The sequence below is a fragment of the Thamnophis sirtalis genome, unplaced genomic scaffold, assembly GCF_051295495.1.
Source record: "Thamnophis sirtalis isolate CommonGarterSnake01/CBP01778 unplaced genomic scaffold, rThaSir2_p1.2 scaffold_1, whole genome shotgun sequence".
NCBI classification, from domain to species: Eukaryota; Metazoa; Chordata; class Lepidosauria; order Squamata; family Natricidae; genus Thamnophis; species Thamnophis sirtalis.
Window position 1 is genome coordinate 15,520,659 of NW_028261381.1, and position 25,555 is coordinate 15,546,213.

A 25,555-nucleotide genomic window follows, 5' to 3' on the forward strand; every position below is an offset into this window, starting at 1 on the left:
ATCTCTCTTTACCTATCTACCTAGCGATATATCTCTACCTCTGGACGGAGAAAACAGGTAGAAGAATAGATCGAGTGGGACAGAAGGGAAGATAATGAGCACAGATATACTGTAGCATCTTTCGACGAATCAGAACTCAAGGACAAAGCGCAAACGTAGGAAAGAGGCTGGAGAAGCGTGAGAGAAACCCCATTACGGCTCTCCCTTCCGTCACCTTCAGTCCACGCCCGGCCGGCCGTCTCCATGGAAACCCCCCGCGCGCTTCTCAGCGACCGTTCTTCCTCCGGTCGCGTGAGGCCTTCCTCGCGCGGGTTGCCCCCTCTTCCTCGGAGCGGCGCTTCATTCGCCAGGCGGCTCCTCTTCGGAAGGAGACGGTTTTGGTTTTAGGGGCGGCTGCAGCAGCAGCAGCGGTACCGTTCATGTCGCGAAGGCGCGTTTCCGCCAGCCCGGAGCTGAGCTGGCGACAGGATCAGGCACTGGGCACCACCATGCGTATCGTGCGGGAGCTGGGCCCCACCGCTTTCATCCTGCAGGAGGAAGACCGGAGGGCGGCGGAGCTCAGGGTAGAAGAAGGGAGAGGGAGGCGGAGGGCAAAGACATGGATGGGACCCTCATCCCCGTTGACGCAGCCCGGGAAGGCGCAGAGGACTCGCGTGGGTGTGGATGCCAGATGAAGTATTGGGCTTTGCATTCTTTTCAAGAGACCAGAATTTATCTCCTGCAAAGCCAATCTGACTTCTCCCCCCCCCCCAACCCTCTTTTAGTTTCCCAACTAATTTTAAAATTAAAACCATCTCTTAGTGGCACCACTGTATCACTACAACACACAAACTCCCAGATTTGGGATGTTTTAACTGTGGGTAGAGAATACCTCTGAGCATGCCTTTTGTTCACAGTACAGTTAATATCTTAGTTCAACATGTTCCCTTCCCTTAGAAATGCCTTGAGGCCTTGAAAGTGAAGGAAACACTGCCCAAACACTGCACCTCCTCCTCCTCCTCCTCCTCATTATTATTATTATTGTTGTTGTTGTTGTACAATTGTATCACAGCGGCCAGTTGTTTCGCCGGATTATTATTATTATTATTATTATTATTATTATTATTATTATTATTATTATTGCCTTTAACATTGTCAGTGTTATGTTCATAGTCATTGTCAAATTACGTTCATAGTCATGCAGGAAGTTCATAAGCCAAGTGAAATAGTGATTATATGCTCACTTTTGTTGATTTAGGGGTGGATTATCTAGTATTGCTATTAGAAAAGGGAGATCCTCTTCTTTCAACCACAATGGAGCCCAAAATTTCTGTTGATAAGTGAAAAAAAATTGTTAAATGAGTTTTGTCCCAACTTATGAACTTTCTTGCCACAGTGAATTACCGCAGTTCATTGAGTGCGGTAACTGTGTTATACCAACTGTTGAGTGAATCTGGCTTCCCCGTTGACTTTGCTTGTCAGAAAGTTCACACATGACCTTGGGACACTGCAACCGTCATAAATATGACCCAATTGCCAAGTTTCTGAGGTTTTAATCACGTGGGTGAGAACCCTGCAAGGGGGATGCTGCAACGGTTGCAAGTGTGAAAAAAAGGCATGTCACTTTTTTCAGTGTCGTAACTTTGAATGGCCACTAAATGAACTGTTATAAGCGGAGGACTACCTGTATAAACCTATGGCCAATTCTGTTTGCACTAGCAATACTACTGATTTGATCTGGTTTTTTTGTTCTGAAGATAAAAAATTTCCTGCATACTTATGCAGAAAGTTCATAAACCATGTGAAATACTGATTATATGCTCCCTTACGTTGATTTAGGGGTGGATTATAGCAGCAATAGCAATAGCAATAGCAGTAGACTTATATACCGCTTCATAGGCCTTTCAGGCCTCTCTAAGCGGTTTACAGAGAGTCAGCATATTGCCCCCAACAATCTGGGTCCTCATTTTACCCACCTCGGAAGGATGGAAGGCTGAGTCAACCCTGAGCCGGTGAGATTTGAACCGCTGACCTGCTGATCTAGCAGTAGCCTGCAGTGCTGCATTTAACCACTGCGCCACCTTGGCTCTTGATAGCAGCATTGCTATTAGAGAAGGGATATTATAAACCTATGGCCAAGAAATACTGCTGATTTTACCTTGATTTGATTAAAACTAAAATAAGTTATCCTAAATATAAAACTAATTGATTACTGATGTGCAATTACTGCTGTTGTCTTTCATGTCATGAGCCACTTACTTTTCTCTGAAGCCCTGTCACTTGACAAGTAGCATTTGCCACTGTATAGTCATTCCACAAATCTCCTTGCTTTTAATATCCTCTCATTATCCCAGCCCAACTGATAGGCCCACAGAGATATATCTATTATCCCATTTAGTGAGAGACTGCTGCTCCATGCACAAACACACACCTGCTATTTGAATGGAAAACTCCGTATTGGACTTCTTATATTACACTTTGTAGCAAACCTGCTCATATTTTTCTCTCCTCCTGCTAGTTGAGGTATCTCATTATTATTTTTTGGGTTCTTTTTTTTCTTTTTTGGTAGATATAAGCAGTTTTCTGCTGCCAGTTTTGTTTCTCCTCAGGGACAGTACTAGTTGCTCTATTCTCCATACTTGCAAGGGATAAAGCTACACATCTTGTCTCATAAAACTGCAGTCATACAACAAACTTCTCAAATCTAGGCTTAGAGCTAATTTTAAAAGTATTAAAAATATCATTCCCATTTTCTCCAATGGGCATATTCTGGTTTCCTTATTGATGAGCAGCTTCAAGTCACATTTTGAAATTCTGTAACACAGGTAGTCCTCATTTTACAACTGGTCAGATAGCGACAGTTCAAAGTTATGACAGACCTACCTGGGGGTTAGTTTGAAGTTCTGATGGTCACACTCTCCACTTTAGTCACATGACCAACTTATGCACTCAGCAGCTAAGCTATATTTATTGCCATTTTCAGTGTCCCATGGTCTCATGACTGCATTTTACAACAGTTTTGTAAAACTGTTATTTATATTCACTGGCTTGCTTAACAATTGGGTTAACTTGACTGTCCCCAAAATGGTCATAAAATTGGATTGGTCAAATGACTGAGCTGTTTTATGACTCACAACTCAAAATCATGATGGGTAGGCTCCATTATGGTTGTTTGCCAAGGATATGAGATTAAAAACGTACGGTGCAAGGTGCTAAATATATTCCGTACTTGCAATATGAAATTATTGAAAAGTTGAAAGAAAAAGAATAGAAATAGTCTAGTCTTCTGTATAGCATACACAGAGCAAAAGTGGGACATAATGAACAATGCTTTTCAAGTGGGAATTTGATGTATGTCACAACATTTCTAGTTTGGAGGAAAAATTTCTCATGCTGATGGGAGTATCTGATCAAAAAAAGCTTTTATTGTTATGCTTTAGTAGTTAAAACCTATGATTCATAATATGCAGTTCACACCCTAGTCATTGAAGCAATGTATATTCTTATAGCTTTACAGAAGTACATTTTGATATCATTAATGGACTTCAGAGGACTTTAGAAGAAAAAAAAGACTGTCTTTTTCTTCTGTTTCATTGAATGATAGATTTTGATATCATATATTTTGAAACTATGTGAATGTAAATAGGTTTTTCTGAGAAATAGTACATTAGAAGAGAAGTAGTTGTTACACTATTTCTAGTACTATTAATTCTGTTTTCTAGTACTATTCCAGATACACCGTATAGATAATATGGGTAAAATATATATAATTTCAGTAAATGATGTCTTTCTGCATCTTAGTTTTCATTTTTCTCCATTTTATAAATGCTGTGGTATAATTATTAAGCATTGTTTTCTATTGTTTTGGTATAAGGTTTCCCTGGGGAACCCGCATTCATGCAGCTGCTCAGTATTTCTGAAAGAGAAGGACCTTTGTAAACATATCTGCTGGTAAATTGTTTTTATTAAAATGTAAAATGATACAACTTTCTCATTCTATTTTTGGTGTACATTCTGCAGTGCCTCTTAATGTTATTTGGCTTTTTAAAAATAAGATATTCTGCCATTGGGGAGGGAGGAATCAAGATAAGGTAAAATAGAGAGATAAAAGGACAAAAGAAGATAGGAAAGGAGAGGATGCTGAAAAATGAGAAAAAAGGCTTGTGTATGAAAAAAGTAGAGACAAATTATAAAGTTTTCTTCTAGAAAGTTTTAGATTGATTTTTTAGTATTGGAAGACAAAATGTTCAGGGAATTCAGTCGGGTCCGAGGCATTTTTAGAAATAAAGATAATATTGAAGGTCTGGAACTTTTCAATATTCCATTTGTATTTTTCTTTAATTTAAAAAAAAAGGGATATGGGGAGTATGCATGTATCAAAAAAGGAAATATCTGGTTTGGAAATCCAGTTAAATCTGTGCATAAGGAGAGCTCCTAAACATCCATCAGGGAAAAGAGAAGACAGCATAATGTTTCACCAAATACAGGGTTGAATATGGGGAAGAGGGTCAAATAATTCCTTTGTTTGCTATGGGTTACAGGGTACAATAAGAAATATAAATGATAGTTGTAAACAAACAAGTTTTAGTAAATGTCATACAGATGAAATACAACTTTAAGGAAGATAGGGAACTGTCGCATTTTTGCATAATTGAGCTTATGTTATGCCTTTAAAATTGAAAAGCCAATTGTATTTAAATCATAAAGTTACTGAATAAATTATATTTAATTTGCTTTTTAATTTTAGGTTATTACTAAAAAAGTTCAAACTTCCAAGAGACCATGAATGTAGGTATAAGTTAATCTTGTCATTTTAATTTCTGTTTGGAATTCATTGCATGGAACATTTGATGTTGTATTTGCATCCCCCAGAAAACCCGTCTATATTCACCATCACTCAGATGATCATCCCGTAGCTGGGAGGGAGGGCAAGAATTTGCAACAAGCAAACGTATTGTATATTTTGGGGCTTCATTATATATATTAAAGTTATTTTTTTTTCTTCAACAGATGCTTTACAGATTGGTCTGTTAGAACGAGAAATTAACTATCTGCTTCAAAGTCCACAACTTTCTCCCGAAGTAAAAGTAATTGCCCATTCTCTTAAGGAATTGAAAACAGTTGAGGATGGGTATGTTAAACAAAAAAATATTGATAATGAGGATATATGTCCTGTTTGCCAGGAGACGCTACTCAAAAAAATGCTTCCTGTCACTTATTGCAGGTGAGTCCCTCTTGGATTTAAATTGCTAGGAGAAAGTAACATAATCATGCAGTTTGACTGATGTCATTTTCCTACATTTTCCTATACATTTGTAAGAAATAATGTTTGGGGGGGAGTTTTAGGAAGCATATTGCTGCCTCATTTGGATTCATGTCCATAATTCCACTTTACTCTAGTAGAAGTGTTCCATGTGTTACTAGCAAAAGATTGCAGCACTCCTCAGAATGGCCTTGTTTGGCAGGCACTGCTGCTGTGAGATTGGCAACAATATCTGGAAAATCACAAGTTGATCCCTGGAGAGGCTATTTGATATTTGGACTCACAATTTTCAGGCTCACAAATACATTTACTAGTAGTATTCTTTGTCAGAATTTTAGTGATATTTCTCTCCTTTCAGGGTTAGATTTTTCTATGTAAATATCATCTGTTTTTACATTACTGTAGGATATTTTTTTTTATTCTATTCAGATTGGTGGTCATCAAATTGATGCTGGCTGTGAAAGCCCTGCATCAGTATTAAAATTGTTTATTTTCGTAAGTAGATAACTAGGAAAAGTATCCTTTTTTTATTTGGAATTTAAACTTTAATCTTTTTCTACATTAAAAGCAGTCTATGATTCTTTAGTTACCAAGTACTGGTACAGAAAAATAGAAAAAAAAACCCATACTTTTCAGCATTTGATAAAACTGTGTTATCTCCTCTTTGCTTTTATACAGAACTAACAGGATTTCTTAAATAAATATCTGACCAAATTTTGGTAGATCATGTTACAGATAACTAGCAGAGTTGTAGATGGAATCCCAAGTTCTATACAGGCTACTTGTGACGTCAGTCCCTTATTTTGCATTCTCTAGACTCTAGAGCCTGATATAGATTATGCCATCATATATTTGTGGCAGATTCTATTTTTTAAATGTTTCTTTATTTTTATTAATTACATTGTTTTTGCAAAAGTCCTTAAGGATTTGGTTTTTTTTAAATTGTCTTATTTTTTTTTTAATTTGGAGATTATTTTTGCATCACACAACTTTCCCATCATGGTCCTAGTATGGTTTTCTATTATTAAAATATTGTCCATTCCTTTTCTAATGGATCATCTTGAATTTCACTATTTTTAATAAGAGTTGTATATGTGCTCCCAGAAAAGTATTTACTACCCGACAATTTGGCATTAAGAATTTGATACATAAAATTCCATGACAACAGAGGTGGGTTGCTCCCGGATTGGCCTGGATTGGTAGTGGCAGTGGCAAGAGGCTCTGTCCACCTGCCCAGATGCTTCTGTGCATGCGAGCCGGTAAAAACCCACCATTGCACGACAACAAATGAAAAATGATGTAATTCTAGTGAAATTTAAATTTATTAAAATAAATATTAAATGTATTTAAGTTATGTAGCATTTCAAAAAATAATTAAGTAAATTTCTTGTGTACACAGGTTTGGTTGTGGGAACAACATACATATAGTGTGTATGAAAATTTTGATTGATCATCAGCGAGATTTAGAGAAAAATTCTTTAGTAAAGTGCCCTCTATGCAGGGAAAATTTTGCACCACTGAAGCTTATCTTGGAAGAATTCAGAAACTGCAAAAAACTTGTGACTGCAGCAGAAAAACAAAGTCTTAACAAACACCTTGGAATCCCTTGCAATAATTGCAGAGTACTACCCATTGAGGGAAATTGCTACAAGTAAGCATTTAAGGCATTTAACTAGTTACACCTGAATCAATTTATTTGTAATATTTCAAGCATTTTTTCTGCAAGGAATCAAAGATGAAACCTTTGTGATTATTATGAGTAGCCATGTCAATTATTAGCTCAAATTTTCATCTAGGTTCATATATTTAAATAATGCCACATCTCAAAATTGTTTCATGAAAGTTTATTGGTGAAATCTTAAGCTTATTGCCTAATGAATAAACTCTCTGGCACCCAGTACAACCAGCTCCCTAACAAAAAGATGGAACAAAACTCTACTTTATCTATGATTATGTCTTGAATCATAGGACTCAAATTTTATTCACATTAATAATATCAATTTATATAGTTGGTTAGGTGAGATTTCCATTAGGAAATATTAAAACTCAATGTGACATTTGCAACTATTTTTAAAGTTCCTTAATAGGAAATGATTAGATTCTAGTTTCTTTAAAAATATGATTGACACTAAAAATGTAAACATATTTAGCTGTACAATTAATTTTAATGTTAACTATATATTTATACAACTGCATATATACATACTGTATATCAAAATTATTTTTCCTCAATGAATCAAAAGTGCCAATTAAATCAGAAGAGAAAAAAAGACTTTTGCACCACCTAGTGTCTGCTTGAGAATGGGTTCCCCCCCCCCAACTTTCCTCATTTCATTTGAAGAAAATATAAATCAATTTATTGATAGCATCCAAGAGCATGAAAAGCTTCTAAACCACTGTGGGCATTGCACTATTTCAGTATGTAATGCAAGATTATACACTTAGAGTAAGTCTTTCCATCTTAGCACAGGTGTCCACAATGAGCCACAGTGATGAAAAAACCGAAGCAGTTTCACCCTATTGTCATTGCATTCTGACATTTAGTGCAAGTACAGAAGTCATAAAATTGGTGTCATGACATCATGAGGCAGGTTTCTTCACTTTCTGCTCAGTTGCCCCTCTGCAAATGCTTGTGTTTATGAACATGAAATTTTAGCTTGTTGATCTATTTTATTTTAAAGTAGAACATTTCTTTAAATCAAACAATACTGTTTTAAGGAAGGTTTGTATAAATGTTATTAATATTAATATTATTATTTCAAGGTGTACTGAATGCAGTGATTACCATCTATGCCATGGATGTTTTCAAAGCTTTTGTCATCCATCACATACTTTTTCTTTCCGAGAGGTATAGTATAAATCCCCCCCCCCTTAAAAAAGAAAACCTTAATACCGCAATTTTAAAAGCAAGCAATAGTAAAGAAAACTTAATTCTTCCTATTATGCCTTGTCTGTAAATCAGTTGTATCAAAGAATGATTTGGTTATTTTATTTTCTTGTTTTTAAACAGTGATGAATATATTCTTGTACTGTACTGTAGTCTAAAAATCAAAATAAAGATGAGATCCTAAGCACGGTTTCAATCCAATAAAGATCTCTCTGGCAGTATTTATATTTTGAGTTGATATGCATGTGAGGTTCTACAGCGAACAAGATTAACTTGAAGCCTTCTTCTTTTAGCTGCTTTCCTTTTCTGAACAGAATATTGGGTTTCCTTTCAACCATGCCTTGGTTAATAGCTGTGATGCTTTTAACTTAACCAGTGGCCCACTAGCCTAGTTCTGTTGAGCAATACAACGCCTCCCAAACCCAGAGTTGAGCATCCCACTACTGGTTGTGGAGAATCATAGCCTCTGAATGAACACAATAGGAGTGAAATACAGCTTTTTAAAAACAATTTTTTCCCAATTATCCTTCCTCTCTAACCTGCTTCTTTCTCCCTAAAATGAGAGTAAATATTCTGGGGCAGTTGATGTAGCTTTTTACAATTCTCTGGGAAAAGCAAGGTATTCATTGTGTAGAAATGTAGCTTCTCAAGTCATGCGTAGTAAATGCCCCCCTATCTGCTTCTCTGGAAGCAAGGTTGAGAAGAAAGTATTATTATGTTTGATCTCTCCCTCATGGGCAGAAGATGTTAAAATCATGGATCCTAGAATATAGCAATAGCAATAGCAGTTAGACTTATATACCGCTTCATAGGGCTTTCAGCCCTCTCTAAGCGGTTTACAGAGACAGCATATCGTCCCCACAGTCTGGGTCCTCATTTCACCCACCTTGGAAAGATGGAAGGCTGAGTCAACCTTGAGCCGGTGAGATTAGAACCGCTGAACTGCAGATAACAGTCAGCTGAAGTGGCCTGCAGTATTGCACCCTAACCACTGCGCCACCTCGGCTCTATAATTCTAAGGATTCATTGAACTAAAACTCTATAAAAGTAGCTATTTGATGTAGTTCAAAAGATATTTTGAAATGTCTTGTGTAAATATTTAAAGATATTTTAAAAAGCAGCTGGCTTTTCATCCTGAAGGCTTCAGTTGAAGAAAGCTTTGTATAATTTATTTACTGTTTTGTTTGGGGATTTTTACCTTTGTTTAACCTGCCTATAACGTTGACAGTATTGGTATGCCCTGGTGCAGTTTTATTTGCTCATATAACCTACATAATTTTTCAACTTTTCTGGCAGGAATACTGAGACAGACCTGGTTGAAGTGAAGTCTGTAATTTGCTAATACCAATCCTGGATCAGAATTATTTATCCAAACTGGAATCTGCCATCCTATTTGACCTTCTTTTTTCAGAGCCTGTGTTCTACTTACTAATTAGAATAAAGTGTTACCCTGTGTCATCAAGTTGGTATCAACACTTAGTGATCGTACAATGTGAGATCACTCTACCTTCTCCAGGATAATCTGTCCCAACCTGACTTTTTGGGTCTTCCCTTGGTCTCTATCACCACTAAGACTGAGTCCGTTCACATTATTGCTGATTTTTGTCTTCTCTTCTAAGCAAAACATACAGCAGTGATGTGTGAAATTAGTATTTATTCAGCTTTTTTTCAAATATCGTTTTTTATGTAAACTGAATTCATTTTTCTGCGATCGGTTTTACTGAAATGATACATGCTAATAATTCCCTTTAAGCAATATGTCCTGTTGCTTAGTTTCTTTATGTCTCTACTTCAGAAAAGGAATCAGAGATGGAAATCATTTGAACCAAAAGTGCAACTGTCAACAACAGAAGAAAATCCAAAGATTAATCCAGAAGAGAAGTTTATAGAAGAAAAAAACAAGGAACAGTAAGATGAAAAATTCAATGAAATTCATTTCAGTGTTTATTAATTAAAAAACTTAAAGGAGAGGTATGATTTAAGAAAGCAGTTATATTAATTATACATTTTAATCCATTTTATTTTAATATTTCTTGGTATTTATAAAGAAGTGTAATCTATTCCCAGTGGGCTTCCATAGTGCCAGTGAAACAAATATTCCTGTATTATAACTGACATTATTAGTAACTATTTGTCATGTATGAGTCTGTGGTATTTATATGAAATCCATTCAAATCTTTCATCTTAAGATTTTATTTTTTTCTAATAATCCTCAACTTACTTGCTCATCATGTTCACAAATGGTGATGGCCATTAAGTGAAATGATCTTGCTTAACAATCCCTACTTCCTGCTCTCCTTGATGTCGTTTTTAAATGACCACAAAGGACAATAACTGGAGTACAGGGTTTCTCAGGTGGCAGAGGCACTGGGAGGCCCAGTGCAAGCGCACAACCCCTTGCCCCAGGGCTTACACACTCTGAGACATCCTGTGCTCCACTTTCCATCCCCTAGGATCTCCACAGCCCTTGCGCCTCCTTCCCCATCCCCGAGTCCCTGAAGGCCTTTCCCCTCCCCTTCAGATTCCTGTAGGGCTTGGCCTCTTCCCCATCCTGTCACAATTGCATACTATGATCTCTGGAGCTCAGGAAGTTAGGGTGGGAAAGGGCACTCCATTTCAGGCCACCTGGGTTGCTGGGCCAAAGCAATTTTCAGCTGTCTGATTGCATAAGCGCCGGCTTCAAAAAAAAAAGGAGCCTTATGGGATCCAAATAATGAAGAGGCTTCCTTTCCTTTGCTAACATGAATGAAGCAAAGCAAATCTTTTGTTCCCTCCCTTCTGAGCTTTGGAGATCAATGAGATATAGGTAAGGAGGCGCATGTGGGGACCGGAGAGGTGGGAAGCAGGCCTAAGGCATGTGGGGACCCGGTGTAAGGGATGGGAAATAAATGGGGGATACTGCAACATCCTGCAATTGGTCGTAAGGGTGAATGACCACAGGAACACTGCAATGGTCATAAATTTTTTTTTTTAATAAATGTTTTTTAATTTTAGTTTAAAACAGGTACACATCTTTCTTTACATCTGTAAAAAATATATCAATCAATTACAGATAAGTTTTGGTACATCTCCTCCACAGTCAACCAACATAACTCATATTAACTAAGGCATTATTATATATCCATTTTCATTTAACTGTAATTATTATTTAGCAATATTGATGAAAGTAATAATCTTGACCAATCCCTGCCCACACCGGTGGGAGAGGAAAAAAAAAAAAAAAAAGGACAGATAAAAAATAAAAATTAAAATAAAAAAAAATAAAAAATAAAAATAATACAAAAAAAGACAAAAACGACAAGAGACAAGGCAGGAAAACGAAACAAAACACAGGTGTCTATCATGAGAAAAAAAAAGAAGTATATCAACTGGTTACAACATGCTTTGGTGCTTCTCTTCCATTAACTCATATTAATTCAAATATCTTAACTCGAATATTTACCATATCAACATCATTATACCTCCAGTTTTAATTACCTATGGTTATTTAAACATCCTTCATCCTTAGCTATGCATTACATAATTAATCCATAACACATGCTGACAATTCATTTACTTATTTATAAAATCCTCTATTATCATCAAATCCTCATATCCTATTTTAGCTGGACATCCATAATATTTAATTATATCATATAACATTTTCCCAGTATTGATTAACATTTGATTGTATGTATTTTATTTAGTTTTTAATAGTGATAATTATTGTATTTAATACTCTTTATGTATAATCTTCCAATTGTTAGTTATCATATCAACTCCACATTATATACATTACTATCAATATCAATTATTATTCAACTATATCTGTTACAAGAAAAAGCAATTAGGTTTAACTAGTTTTCAATTGTGTTCTTCAATCTATCAGCCAGTTCCAAATTATATATATATTACTATCCATATCAGTCATTTTTCAGCTATATCTATTACACATTAAGGTGATCAGATTTAGCTAAATTTTAAATTACGTTGTTCCATCTATCAGCCAGTGTCTCTCCAATAGCAAGATCCTCTCCAGCCAATTGCCACGCGTTGGATAAATTTACCAAATGTTTTCATAATCAAATCCAGACAAAGATATTTTGGCACCTTTGGACTCTGAATGTCAGTGATAAAATAATAATAATGTTGTCCTGGGCTTGTAAAATTTTCCAAATTAACTTTAATTCTCAAGGGTGGATTTTCCATTCCTCCTGCACTCTGTCTTTTTAAATGAGTCTTCTTTATAGCTTCCCCCATCCTTTCTTCCTCTGAGATAGACCAGACACCATTTCTCACATTTTCCATTTGTATTTCAGGAGCATTTAAACATTCAACAATCTCAGTTTTTGCTTCATATTTTAAAATCAGATGATCCAATTTTCTTTCCAGTCTTTGATAAGAATCAAAAAGTCCTCTACATGCGGAAAAAAGTCTCTGAAATGAAATCTTAGAGGTATTTTGGGACGCCATGATGTGTGTCGCAGTTAAAAATTGCAAACTCTTTTTTTTTTTCCACAGACTTCTTAGTCTCTCACAGGCTGTGATTGTAAACAAAGCCGAGTAGTAAAGTAATAAAAGTGTCGAATCGTGACGGGCTAATTAGTAGAAAATAAATTTTACGATCCACTTAAGGAGATTCAGAGGGGGGAGGGTGTCGAGGAGTTTCTTGAAGCATTTAAGAAGTAAAGTAACCACCAGCCATAAATCCATTAGAAAAAGCCAATTCGCCGCTAAATTTCCCTGTTCTTTGGTTTCAGTTATCTTAAGTTTTTAACGCGAACAGTCTCTCTTGGATAATAAAATCAGCTTACCAGATGACATCACTTCTAGCATTCTTAGGGGCAACCTGCAGTTTCAGTTAGCACGCAGCTAATCCAGAAAGGAATTGGCACGAGGAGTTAATACCCCCCCCCCAGAGATTTGCGGGTATCTCTGAGGTCCTGGGTCTCTCCCCACCTTCACTGTCGTCTCCGGGACAGCTAGGGTTCAAAGAACCCGTCCAAAAATCCTTCGGTATAGAGGAATTTCAGGAGTAGCCTGAAACTCCATCTTCTCACTGCTAAGCCCCGCCTTCTTCCAGCAATGGTCATAACTTTCAGAATGGTTGCTAAGTGACCAAATAGAAGTACCTGTACTTGTACTGTTTGTATCTCTTTCTTTGAAATAAGATTTTAAAATCAGATAAATGCATATGGAATAGATACTCTGTTACATCTCTTTCAGATTCAGCTGCATACCACAGCAGGTAATGAACTCATTACCCAATATGGTGATTAGAAAGGGCAGCCCTTTACTTGATCCAGGTTTACAGTGTAGACTCTGTTTGAAGATATTCTGCCTTGGCCAAGTCACAAGGACCTTACCATGTAATCACAAGGTAAACGGAAGATCAGTTTGAGCAGGAGCTTAGTTGTTTTTCTGAAACCCATGTTAATTTCCAATATTTTTTTCAAGCCATCGCAAAAGAAATATGAAACTATTTAACGTATGTGTAATATAATGTAAAGCCTGCATGCTGCTGTGACATACCTTTTTAATTATTGTTTTGCATTGAGACAGTCTACAGCGTTAGCAAGCAGAGTCTGGTGTCTGAAACATCTATTTGTGAAATCAAGAAATTCTGTTTCAATCATTAGTGGTAAAGACTCAGTGATCTTGTCTACCATAATTCCCCTGAATTTTAGAACTAGAGCCTCAGCCACTTCCAGAATATGAACTACTTCAGGATAAAATGGTGCCTTGTTCCCAATCAGATCACATTTATAGTTTCTAAACATTCCTTTGGTGTTAAGATACTTGTCACAGCTACATTGGGTTTTACTAAATCCAGGTTAGACTGTAGAATGCAAGACTCTTAGTCAAGTACAGCCTCGACCATGTAAACTAACTGGATGGGTTTGGAAGAGTCACTCTCTCATCCCAACCTACATCAGAGTAGCTGTGGGCATAAAATGGATGATCTCCCCCAAAGGCTCCTCCAGGTCGGGTATGAAAATCACTAGTCTCTGCAGATATGGTTGTACAATGTTCAATGTTTTTTGAAGATTAGTCTAAATATTAGCTTAAGTTTCTCTTTTTCCTGCATTGTTATTCTTCCTATGTATCCAGTTTTGTCACTCCTTCTTTCTTTCTTTCTTTCCTTCCTAAGTGTGGGTTCCTTTTCCTATCACCATCTCGTTTTCCTGCTACTTTGGCTATAAGGAGGAAGGGAAATATGCATTTCTATGCTATTGCATTTTATGTAGGAGAAAAAAATGGTTGGGCTATGTAAATGAGGCTCAGTTGCTTCTGTAAATAGGTTACCTTATTTTAAAGGCATTTTTAATTCATTAATGTATGCTTATTTTGTTCTATTTGTGCTGTTTGTGAAGTGGGGGGGGGAGAAAAAGGCAGTGATACTGTACATGTAAGGATATACTGTAATATTTGCACATACCATATTTTTCGGAGTATAAGATGCACCAAGATTTTGAAGAGGCAAATTTAAAAAAAAAGTTTTTGCACTCTGCAGACCTCCCAAAAACGGCCCATTTTTCACGTAAACAGGCCTGTTTTTTGGTCAAAAAAAGGCATACATAACCTTTAGGAGACTTATATAGAGTGCTCCTGGGGGTTGGGGGGGGGGACAAAATTGAGCAAAACCCGGCCCATTTTTCACTCATTTCTGCCCTCTCCAGGCCCCAGGAACACTCTAGAAGCCTCCTAAAGGTTATGCATGGCTATTTTGGTGAAGGGGGCTGGTTTCGGAAGGCAAAAAAATGATGTATTCAGTGTATAAAATGCAGATTTTTAGCCTCTTTTGAGGGGAAAAAAGTGTGGTAAATACATTGGGATAGTTCCAGCCACTGGCAGCTCTTACATTGACAAGATAGGGAAACAGTCTACCCACCCCACTAGATCCAACAAAAGGGGCATACTCAAGGTATTTGCAAAAGACCAAGAGACCATTTGCAAGATGGACAGCTAAGCAAATCTAATAAATATTTATTGTGGTAAATCAGTTACTTCACTTTCCTAGACTCCGTTATAAACTTGGCTATTGCTGTGTGGCTACCCTTAACTTGAGCAAGATTCACTACTTAGGTATTTTTTCAGTTATTATTTTCAGATATTTTTAGAATCATTAGAGACGGTAGAAGCCATTTAGATGCTTAAGTCCCATTATAGGCTTTGAATCAAAATCCAAGTATCCCAGATGGTAATCTAGCCCCTGTTTGAACACAACCAAGGAATGGGAGCCTTTTCCCTCTCAAAGGCTCTGGTTTCCCTTAGGAAGCTTCATTCAAAATCTATACTTAAACTAGCTTGTTCAAATATTGTATGAAGTATTTTGCTGAATCTGTGACCCATTGTGTTTACAGTTCTAAAGACTATTAAATAACATTACCTTCAACAAGAACTAATTTTATTTTAAAGCCTTCTAAATGAGCTTTTATTATTCTTAGCATCCCTCATAACTCATTTTGAGATGATCATTTTGAGCTTTTGAATACATAAAAATACAATTTATATTGCTTCAAAGGAAGCGACTCAGCAACTTCTTAGTTGTTTCCTAGCAATTCCAACAAACCTTAATTAACAATTCTCTTAAAATGCATGACACAGAGATAATATGGATGTTAGCAGACATCAAGAGATGTCTCTTCGATCATGGCATTTACTTGCCTCAAAGAACTGAATGGCAGCTCAGATGTATTATTTCATTTCACATGTAATATTTGACTCATGCTAGATACATAAATAATGTTGGCGGAAAATTACCAAGGCTTAATACATTATGTATTTTATTTAGTTCCACAGAAAATGCATTGATCGTCGGTTGCAGAAAGAAAATGCATGTCCTATTGATGACCATGTTGTATATAATCCATTAACTTGGGAGACGGCACCAAGCAAAGACAAAGTAAATCAATTAGGGTCTCAAGCAAAGCACCTCCTTGCAAAGCAGCCTGGGCTGGATCTTTTTATACCAGGCACTGGATTGTCTATCAAACAAATAAAGCCTCACCATGTCACAGAGGTATCTCAAGGTAGTTTTCAAGGAAACTGGAATAAGAAAAAAAATTCTGCAGACACTGAGCAAAATTTAACATTGAATGGTTTCAGCTATCCTTGTACCAGAGATGCTGGTTCTAGCTTGCTTAACACTCAAAAACCAAGACATTTGAAATTTTCTAGACATATGAAGGGTTTAGTCCTTATCCCAAAGGCTCATGCTGATAGAGATACCGATAAAGTAGTTGGTACTAATTTAAGATTATATGCAAATTGAAAGACCAATTAAAATTGTAACGCTACATATTTTTTAAGAAAATAGATTCTATTGTAGTTGTTTGGATGTACAAAGGATCCAGATGCTTTAGTTTTTTATATAAATTTTAAAAATGTGAAAATCATTTTTATTTGGTTTGATGTTCAATAAAGTTTTACATAAAATAGTGTTTATCAGCATTAAAAAAGTCTCGAAGGATTTTTTTGACTGCAGTAAATTCAACTTTTTCTTTAAGACTAAATATCTAAATTATATTTTTGAATATATAAAAAGATCAAGATCCAACCATTTGACACTCAACTATTTGTCCCAATTCCATTTCTTAACTGATTTAAACTCTAATTTCAGTTTAAACGGTAACTACCCATTTTTGTGGAAATATTTTTCTTGCTACATTTGGTAACTGTTTTATTGTTTTAACTGAATAATAATGTTAATCCAAATTCTAAACTAAGTTTATACTTATTAGCATCTTCATTGTTTGTGTCCCTTGGGAGAGAAAGAGATAATTAATAAAAAACATTTGCTCTTTCTTGCCGATAAAAGTGGAATCCCCTACAAAGAGATAAATTGCTCTTGTAATGGCATTGTAATAAAAAATTTTTATTTAATCATGAATGGTAGCTCTAGTATGAACCAGCAAATAAATGTAATAGGAAATATTGCTTTTATAATATTGAACAATAGCAAGTATTGTATAAACCAAACTAATTGGATGTACAATTTCAATGGCCTACAAACTGGAACAAATGTTTTACAAAACTGCCATCCATATTAATGTATTAAAGTTGAATTATGTAAAAGTCTCCAAGTATTATCCTGTTACTTCTTTCAGTTTATGTTAATAAAGAGCTATACATATTTCTGGATTGCTAAATTTAGTATTTGCGATGGTTTAAAAAAAAACTCAGAATATGGATGAAAATAAGAATGTTGGATTTGAAGTGATGCACTAGTAATCCATGCACATTTAAGAACCATATGCTATATTCAAAGAGATATTTTCTTTTATGGAGAAAACACCATATATATTCAGGGTGTACATACAGTCAGAACTGCAAAGTCACCATGATCATGGAACAATGTCAGAATGTGGAATAAAATAATGGGAATACTTGAACCAGGCATTCATATATGCCACTTCATGTCTTTTAACCAAGATTATAATTAATACTGGTACATCCCTATGGATCAACAATATTTCCAACTCTCAATATAATGGGTTCACCATGCATGACTGTCAAGCCTGCCACAATCCTTTAAACCTAGATTCATTATTTCCAAGCTTGTCATTCTGAAGCAGTAGCACCTCCAGGTATTATCTAGCACTGCCTAACTCACTTTTTGAAGCATGGCATTTTAGCAATTTCTGCAAGCTGCTCCTTTCAAGAGTCCCTGATACTTGTATTCACTTGTGTGGCCGTACAGTGAATAGCTGTAACACATTCTCCATGAGATGCAACAATCGATTTGTTTTTTAAACAATCGAGAGTTACACAGTTGTTGGTAAGATTTTTTAAATTAAACTTAGCAGTGTCTTATAAATTGTAAGATATAGACAATCCATTGGCACTGCAGTAGTTGCAAGCCATGAACAGCTACTCCTGGTAGATAAATGTAAAAAATATGAAAAGGATCAGCATTAATAAACCAGAAATACAAATTTAAAATATGCTGTGAAAAAGGAGTCTTTATTCTCGTTATTTACAACAAAAATCTAGTAAGGAAGGGCTAATATCTTGGCAAGAGCTGGGCTCCAATTTCTGCAGTGGATTAGATTATCAACCTTTACATCATTAAATGACTAGTCTTAATTAGTACTGTAAGATTCTTTTGAAATAAGCCACTCTGCGTTTCTTCCCCTTAACACAAAGCACTACAGCGATTTAAAAGTGGCACAGCATATCTGTGAGAAAGTATCAAGCTAGTCTCTTAAATAGCAACAATGGAAAATGGGCTGTCTACTTTGGTGGTAGGTAAAAATAATAACTGCACTGAATGATAAAAAGAGGGGCAAACGTCAGATCTCTACTTGGCAGGATGAACAGGTGGGCCCAAATGCAGCAAGTGTGACCTAAATGATTTTGTAATCTTAATGGCCAATTTTGTAAATATGGAGTCTAAATTTATCTAAACATCTCTCTATATCACGTGGGGTTGGAATTGTTGAATATTTAGCAGTTCCTCTATTAGAGAATATCTCAACTTTTAATAACATCTGTCCTAAAGGGTTTATTTCAGTGGCGACTGTTTCCATGTCTATTTCAGATTCTGTTGCAGCCATTGCTGCTCACAAAATTGGATTTCCAATACAAACTATACTCTTTAAGACTATAAGCATATGTAACACATGTACTTATTTAGCAGGAAATTCCATTGAACTATAAAGAGCTTCCTTCTGAATAAGCATGCATACATAGAACTGCTCTGTGAACATGCATGCAATACAGTAAAACTGAACCGGTATGACATAGAAATACATTTTTAAAAACCCACAAAGATTCTACATATGCTGAAGAGTTACACACCAGTATTTTAAAGTTAAAGAACAGTGTATCGCAATTGGGAAATGTACAATTCCTTTATGTGACAATTCTTTTTGTTATTTTCAAAATTAGTTTAAATTTCAGCCAATACAACTAATTGATACAAAATGCTAAACAATGAATTATTTCAGAAATATTGATTAGGCATTAAGAGGAATACCACCATCAAGTTTACTAGGCATAATTCTATCACTGCTGTTTAAATATAAAATGGCAAAAAGACTTTTTGTTTGAAAATTATTTAATATTCCAAAACGCTTAAAATGTCTGGTGCTATTTCAGTGCATGTGTCACATATAAAGGGAAAAGCACTTCTTTTCTGAAAGTGACTTCCAAAAATATTTTAATATACATTATATTTAAGTCATTATTATATATCCTAGATGCCCAGAGAGGCATTTGTGCTTAGATTAAATTTGAAATATTCTTAGTCTTACCCTTTTATGCACACTCTACTAAGAACCAATAATGTGAACAATTAAAGCGGTAAAAAAGATTTTTCTGGACAAAATAAAATGTTAAAAAGTTATGATATTCATGTAGTTACTTCCAAATTATATTAAAGTAACCAAAATATCTTTACAATCCCCAAGGCATGTCATAACTTTTGAGCGCCCCTAATGTTTGCAAATTTAAAGTTTAAAAAATTGGCATGGCCTAATTATCAATCGATGAGACAGTAAAATGTTTGAATGTAAAGTATTTCTTAAAAGCCTTTGGATGTACTACCATTGTAGGATTCAATGCAAGAACAGGATAACAAATGAGTTTATCATCTCTATACAGGCAATTAATATTGGCTCCATTTATTTCCAAACTGAAGAAAATGTCCATCTTGTCTCACGTATATTCTGTAAGCACATACATATTTTCATTAAAAATCCACCACTGCAGACTATGGTATGCGTATCACACTATTCCAGTAAAAGTAACCCAAATCCTCAGGGTATTTCTTTCCCATCAGTTCAAACATTATGGCCTGCAAATAAATAGAATTCAAATCTCATAAGTTGAGACAAACCAACTATAATATTTTATTCAAAATCCATCATTTCTGTATCATTGTGCCTTTCAAAGTTTCATTTTTTTAAATTTTTTTAAAGAAAAGCAAACCCAAAACATAGGTAGTTGTGTGGTTCCACACTATAACCTTTCAATAAATGTTGTGTCATTCAGAACTACTCCATTTTTCTTCCAACAAATCTTGGATTTTTGATTAAAATGCTACTATACTTCCATTCATAGTAACAAATGTAAGAAGGCCTTTTTATTATTTATATAATTCATTTCTCTGTATTATTTCAAAACAAAAAAGCCCTATGAGAATATTAAAAAGATAACTCAGAAATGTTAATAGAATTTTTTTTTCTGATCACACATAATTAAAACTGATTTTTAGCAAGGTAGGGTACTTTCTGTTCACACTCAGAAAGACCCTTACCTTGCTATAAGTTAAAACATGATTTCTTTGCCACCTGTCCCCCATGAACCTATAAGTTTCTGGTATACAAATTTTTCTATTTATTTCAATATAAATGAGACAAATGAATTTTGAACTGAAAAATGCTTCAACCACCTTCAGTGTTACTGCAATAGAAATAAGCCATTCCTCAAATGATTATGAGATGATGAATGAGAAAAGCCTCTAGTTTGCATAAGTTTCGTTTTACTTTGACTTTAGGAACTTTCTGATAACAAAATTAGTATCATTAGATTTTTCTAGCTGATTGCAAAAATCAAAATTCTGGAAAATACTTTGGTTAACAGGCTTCTCTAGCGATAATTCACTTATGGATATCAATTTTTCTCTTAGCCCAAAATGAATTATCAGAAACAAATTTATTATTCAAAAAACAAATGAACATTTGTGAAGATTTTGTTCTTCTTCTATAGCTCCTTCTTTTCTATTTCTTACAATCAGTTCTTCATATAATCAGTGTTTTAACTCTATAATGAATTCTATAACCTAAGGATGGCTGTTGTCCCAGCTTCCATTTAATTTATACAAACACCCCAATTGAGAGTCCCTGAACATGTTCATAGTGCGCAATCCAGTTATGACACACAGTAGATACTTCTAGTGAATGGTAAATCAGTTGACAAAGTACACTTACCATGTTTAGTATAAAGACATGTATAATTATCCGGCATGAAATTTTACTTTTGTCCTATTTGCAGAAATGGCTAATGCCATTTAACATTTGTCCACATCTTTAATGCCTCTTTGTCAAGTCCTCCTTCTATCCCCAATATGTTCACCTCCCATTTTTACACCAATTCTCCTACTTAAAAGTGTCTCATACGACATCAAATCTAAATGGATGGAGATTTCCATTTTGTATTTTAAAAAATTACAAAAGATATACAGGTAATACAAACGTATCAATATCTTAATTGCATCTCCACTGAAAAGGTAATGGTGAAAGTTGTTTAGGGGAAAATAATAGGTTGTCTTGTAATTTCAGGTAGAGATGTATGCATTTTTAGCTTTTAATTGTGGATACTTTTATGTGAAACAAGTTCCACTGAAATCAACAGAATCTAATTCCAAGTAACCATATTTAGAGCTGTAATATGTATTCCAGAGGACTCTATATAGATTCCAAAATCCATAACTTTCATTAAGAAAGGCTTATCTATACATGTTGGAATCCTTCCCCAGGGAACCTTCCAAAATCTTTCATTTTGCATACTATCAAACTATGGTGTTCCCCTTTTCTGCCTTACGGATTTATTATCAGATTAGAAATTATGGGTATAACAAAGTGGTCCCATCATCCCAATTTTTTCATTAATGAATTATAGTTATGGCTAAATTTATCCAATAGATTTCAACAGCTCATAAGCAACTATTGAATTTCATGACTTATGAAAAAGCTAGCTGAAAAGGGAGGCATATTATCAAATTGGTTAATACCACACCTCTTTTGTCTTTTTAAGGCTAGTACAGAATGCTGTTTCTGGTGGAAATATCTAAAAAGGCATCTTTTTGACCATGTTTACAATGGCACACATTGTGGGCACAAAGGGCCAAACTCTGCATTCATAATATAAATCCAGCTATCCTAAAAATGGAGCACAATTTGGCTCAATACAAATTGGAATGGCAGAAGTCTTCACACTAGAAATACCATCTGGATAATAGGTCCTTAATTTCCCCTCCCCCACCAGAAAAAGCTATATAGGAATTATAGTGAGGCAGGATGTTCTATTAGATACGAAACACAAGATCGCCTATCGGCATTTCAATGAAAAATACCATACTACACAATATCAAACCATATTATGACAATGTCCATTATCAGACACTAGTTGCAAAAATAACAAACACTTTTCTCTAAACCAATGCAATTTGGTATCAACAAAACTTCTCATTTATTAAACAGGAATCTCATTTACCTGTCAAAGCAAGTAAATGCTTAATTTCAAAGCAAGTAAATGAGATTCCATACTGGGTTCTTCCAGAGAATGAATGGATACACCACAGAATAATCTTTAACATATAGTTTTAGAAACATCCTGATGTTATAACAACTGTTGAAAGCAAGGTGAGCTAGTTTGCAGAAAACAATACTTTTTATGAAGATGTAATCTGCTCCGTCTCTCAAAAAAAGCAATCTCACCTAAATCTGACTGCCCCACTGAAAATAACCAGTGCAAATTTACAAATAAAATGATAAGAGAGGAGGAGGTAAAGTCTACAGGACATGAAACAATCAGAAGATAAACATCACTGTAATGTTAGTTTTTTGGAATGAGTGGTCTCTCGTCTTTCTTTTTCCAGATGTTCGTTTTGCTGTCTGTCTTAATTAGACGTGGTATTCCCTGTTTCTTCCCAGGGGGAGGGCTGGCCTCATGTTTTTTTGCCATGTTTTTTCTTTTAGGCATCTCTTCCAGGAGCTCTTGCTCTACGATGGGGTCATTACTTCCTTCTGGCATGTGCTTCACAGCTTGATCCTCTGGGGTGGAAAGCATGGTCCCACATTCAATGGTACTCAGATCCAAGTCTTCTAGGTAAAGTACCTTAGAATGCTGCGTGCTTTTAATAAAGGTTTTCTCCCTCTCCAATTTCCGACTTGGATTATGCTCATTCATGTCCACACCTGAGTCTAAGCTAGTATCATTGCTCTCGGTCTTCCTGCCCTTCTTGAGATCAATGAATGAATGCCTCACTTGAGCTATTGGCTTGCCATCCAGTGACACAAACCATGCTCTAGGATGTGGGCACTGTTTTCCTTTTGAAAGCTCCAGTAAGGTTTGCTCTGAAATGCCCTGAAGTTCTGATGAAAATGGTGTCATCACCACAGCTTCATTTAATGTTCCTGGGACAGAAACTGACTCCAGCAAGCTACTAGTGTAGCGGCCCCAGTTGGCAGTCTGGGGGGACAAGCTTTGTTGCCTATCTACAGCAACTGTTTCATCTCTGGAAGTCGGTTCCTGCAAGAGAGCGTGCATTGGCATTTTGGGCAATGTCTGGGTATAAGTTTCATGGCTCATGCTCTCCATCACAGGGGTATAGACTAACTGTCCTTTTCTTGGTAAAGTAGCTGACTTTGCAGCATGGAGTTGCTCCTGGGAGTGAAATAGTTCAGATGTTTGAAGCATAGCACCAGGCTGACTATAGAGATGTATTAATTGTTCTGGGAGGGAAGAGAGCCCATAGATTTCCTCAGTCATTGGGAGATACTGATTCTGTTCTTGTACATTTTGGGAAGGAGGAAGGCTTCCATTGAGGTGTTTAACTGGCGAAAGATGCCTCAATTCTGTTTTGGCTTCCAAGGACTGGGGGGAGTTCCTACACTGGATATTTTTAGCAGAAAATTGATAAGGAGTACCTTCTGTGTAAACTTTAAAACTGTCTTGGACTTTCCTTTCCTCACCTTCAGCTGAAACCCGTCTCTGGGGGCTATAAAATGCTACTCTGGGTGAATACAATCTAGATTTGTCCTCTGGCTTCAAAGACCCTTTGGCTGCATCAACATGATTTATGTGAGTTGTTGAAGTTGTTTGGTCTTTTTTTAAAATGTCTAGTTTAGTAGGACTTTTCTTTCTCTTTTTTGGATGGCCACATTTATCCCTAAAAAAAAAAGAAGCAAAATAAAAAAGGAAATATTAAAACTATGTTTTAATATAGATCAGTGCAATTAGTAGTAGTCTAATGCCAACAGTCTTATTTAAGTAATTTACAAGCTTATCTTTCTTGTATAGGAAGAAAACATCCACTTAATTTTGGATTTTACCAAATCATATATACCTACCTATATTTGAAGCAGACTATTGCCACCACTAAATCAATCAATCAATCCATCCATCCATCCATCCATCCATCCATCCATCCATCCATCCATCCATCCATCCATCCATACATACATACATACATACATACATACATACATACATACATACATACATACATATATATATATATATATATATATATATATATATATAAATTGCACATTCATCAGGATTCTTCAAAAACAGTATAAAAGAAGCGTATTACAGAACATGTAGGGTGAATTAGCGTTTCCTTTAGGCATAGAAAGTGGGCACAAATTGTAAATCAATTATCTTTCAAAAGCAGAATTAACATGACCACTAATTCTATGCTTTCAAACAATGTATGCTGTAATCAACTATGTGTGTGTGGGCAGGATGCATTACCATCATATCCTGTCTTACCTGCAATAGCAAAGCAGAAGCGCAAAGAACCCAGCAATGATGGTGATAGTGCCTCCTAATATCGCTGTGAGGAATACTGTGTGGTAGGCAGTGATATCTTTAGTAACTGTTGTAAGAATAGAATCTGTGTTTTGAATCAGAAAAAGAAAATGCAGGGAGAGATGGAGAGAAGTTACTGGTTTTTGCATTAGCACAGACTGAGCATTCCTATATTTTTCAGACAGTGCTCTTCCTTTACATCCTGACACTGGTTCTTTCAGCAAACAAAAGGAAACATTGCTGCAAGTTTCCAGCAAAAATGGAATAGAGAGGTTCACTTCAGAGAGCATGAGGTCCACAATTTATTTATTATAGAAGCAGTTTAATGGTATGCAAGATGCCCTGAAATCAGTTTCATTCATTGTCTCAATATTGATGGGGTTCTACCTCAGTCAAAATCATTCAAGCAATATGCCTACAAGTAGTTCACAGGTGTTGTGACCCGCCAGCAGCAGAGACAGACTGTGAGGAGTTTGGGGAGGAGCATGGTCAACCCTGGAGGTTGAGGAAGGCTCGGACGAGGGCTCTGCGTCAGAGGCAGAGATGGGGCCAAGGCCGTTTGGCAGTTCTCAGTTGCCTTCAGAGCTACACAGCAGTGAGGCAGAGGAACAGCTGGAGTCTGTTCCCAATGTCTGCATGTGCAGAGCTGCCAGAAGAAAAGAACAGCTAAGAAATCAGGGTTGACTTGGAAGTAAAGTCACAGGTGGACGGTGAATGGCCCCTCCCATAGGAAATAAAAGAAGAGCGTAAGGGAAGTAGGCTTTTGCAGAAAACAATTCATTCGTTCATTCATTCATTTCAGGAGTGTGAAGATCTGTCCGTGAATCTCAGAGATTCTGTGCCAAGTCTTTCCTTGCACAGCACTGAGTGTGGAAAATATTTACATGGCAGCTTTCCAAGCTAGA

General features: G+C 36.0%; 2 protein-coding genes across 3 annotated transcripts in view; one reads left to right on the forward strand and one right to left on the reverse strand.

Annotated features, from left to right (window-relative positions):
- Window positions 1-294: 294 nt before the first annotated feature.
- ZSWIM2 (zinc finger SWIM-type containing 2) lies at window positions 295-17,244 on the forward strand. Of its 2 annotated transcripts, none has more exons than XM_014054846.2 (9): window positions 295-563; window positions 3,854-3,930; window positions 4,727-4,767; window positions 4,990-5,203; window positions 6,642-6,893; window positions 8,006-8,090; window positions 9,925-10,037; window positions 13,335-13,488; window positions 15,904-17,244. In XM_014054846.2, the coding sequence occupies exons 1-9, from the start codon at window positions 420-422 to the stop codon at window positions 16,381-16,383; spliced, it is 1,560 nt and encodes a 519-aa protein (XP_013910321.2). In that variant the 5' UTR covers window positions 295-419; the 3' UTR covers window positions 16,384-17,244. The 2 variants fall into 2 exon arrangements, with proteins under 2 accessions (XP_013910321.2, XP_087564210.1); XM_087708084.1 differs by lacking the exon at window positions 295-563 and adding an exon at window positions 630-675.
- A 3,803-nt stretch (window positions 17,245-21,047) lies between these two features.
- FAM171B (family with sequence similarity 171 member B) overlaps window positions 21,048-25,555 on the reverse strand; it is a 35,736-nt gene continuing 31,228 nt past the window's right edge. Inside the window, exons 7-8 of the mRNA XM_087708071.1 lie at window positions 24,612-24,735; window positions 21,048-24,006 (exon numbers count right to left, since the gene is read on the reverse strand). Of these exons, the coding sequence (XP_087564197.1) occupies window positions 22,671-24,006; window positions 24,612-24,735 (1,460 nt within the window). The 3' untranslated portion in view covers window positions 21,048-22,670. The remainder of the gene's footprint in view (window positions 24,007-24,611; window positions 24,736-25,555) is intronic.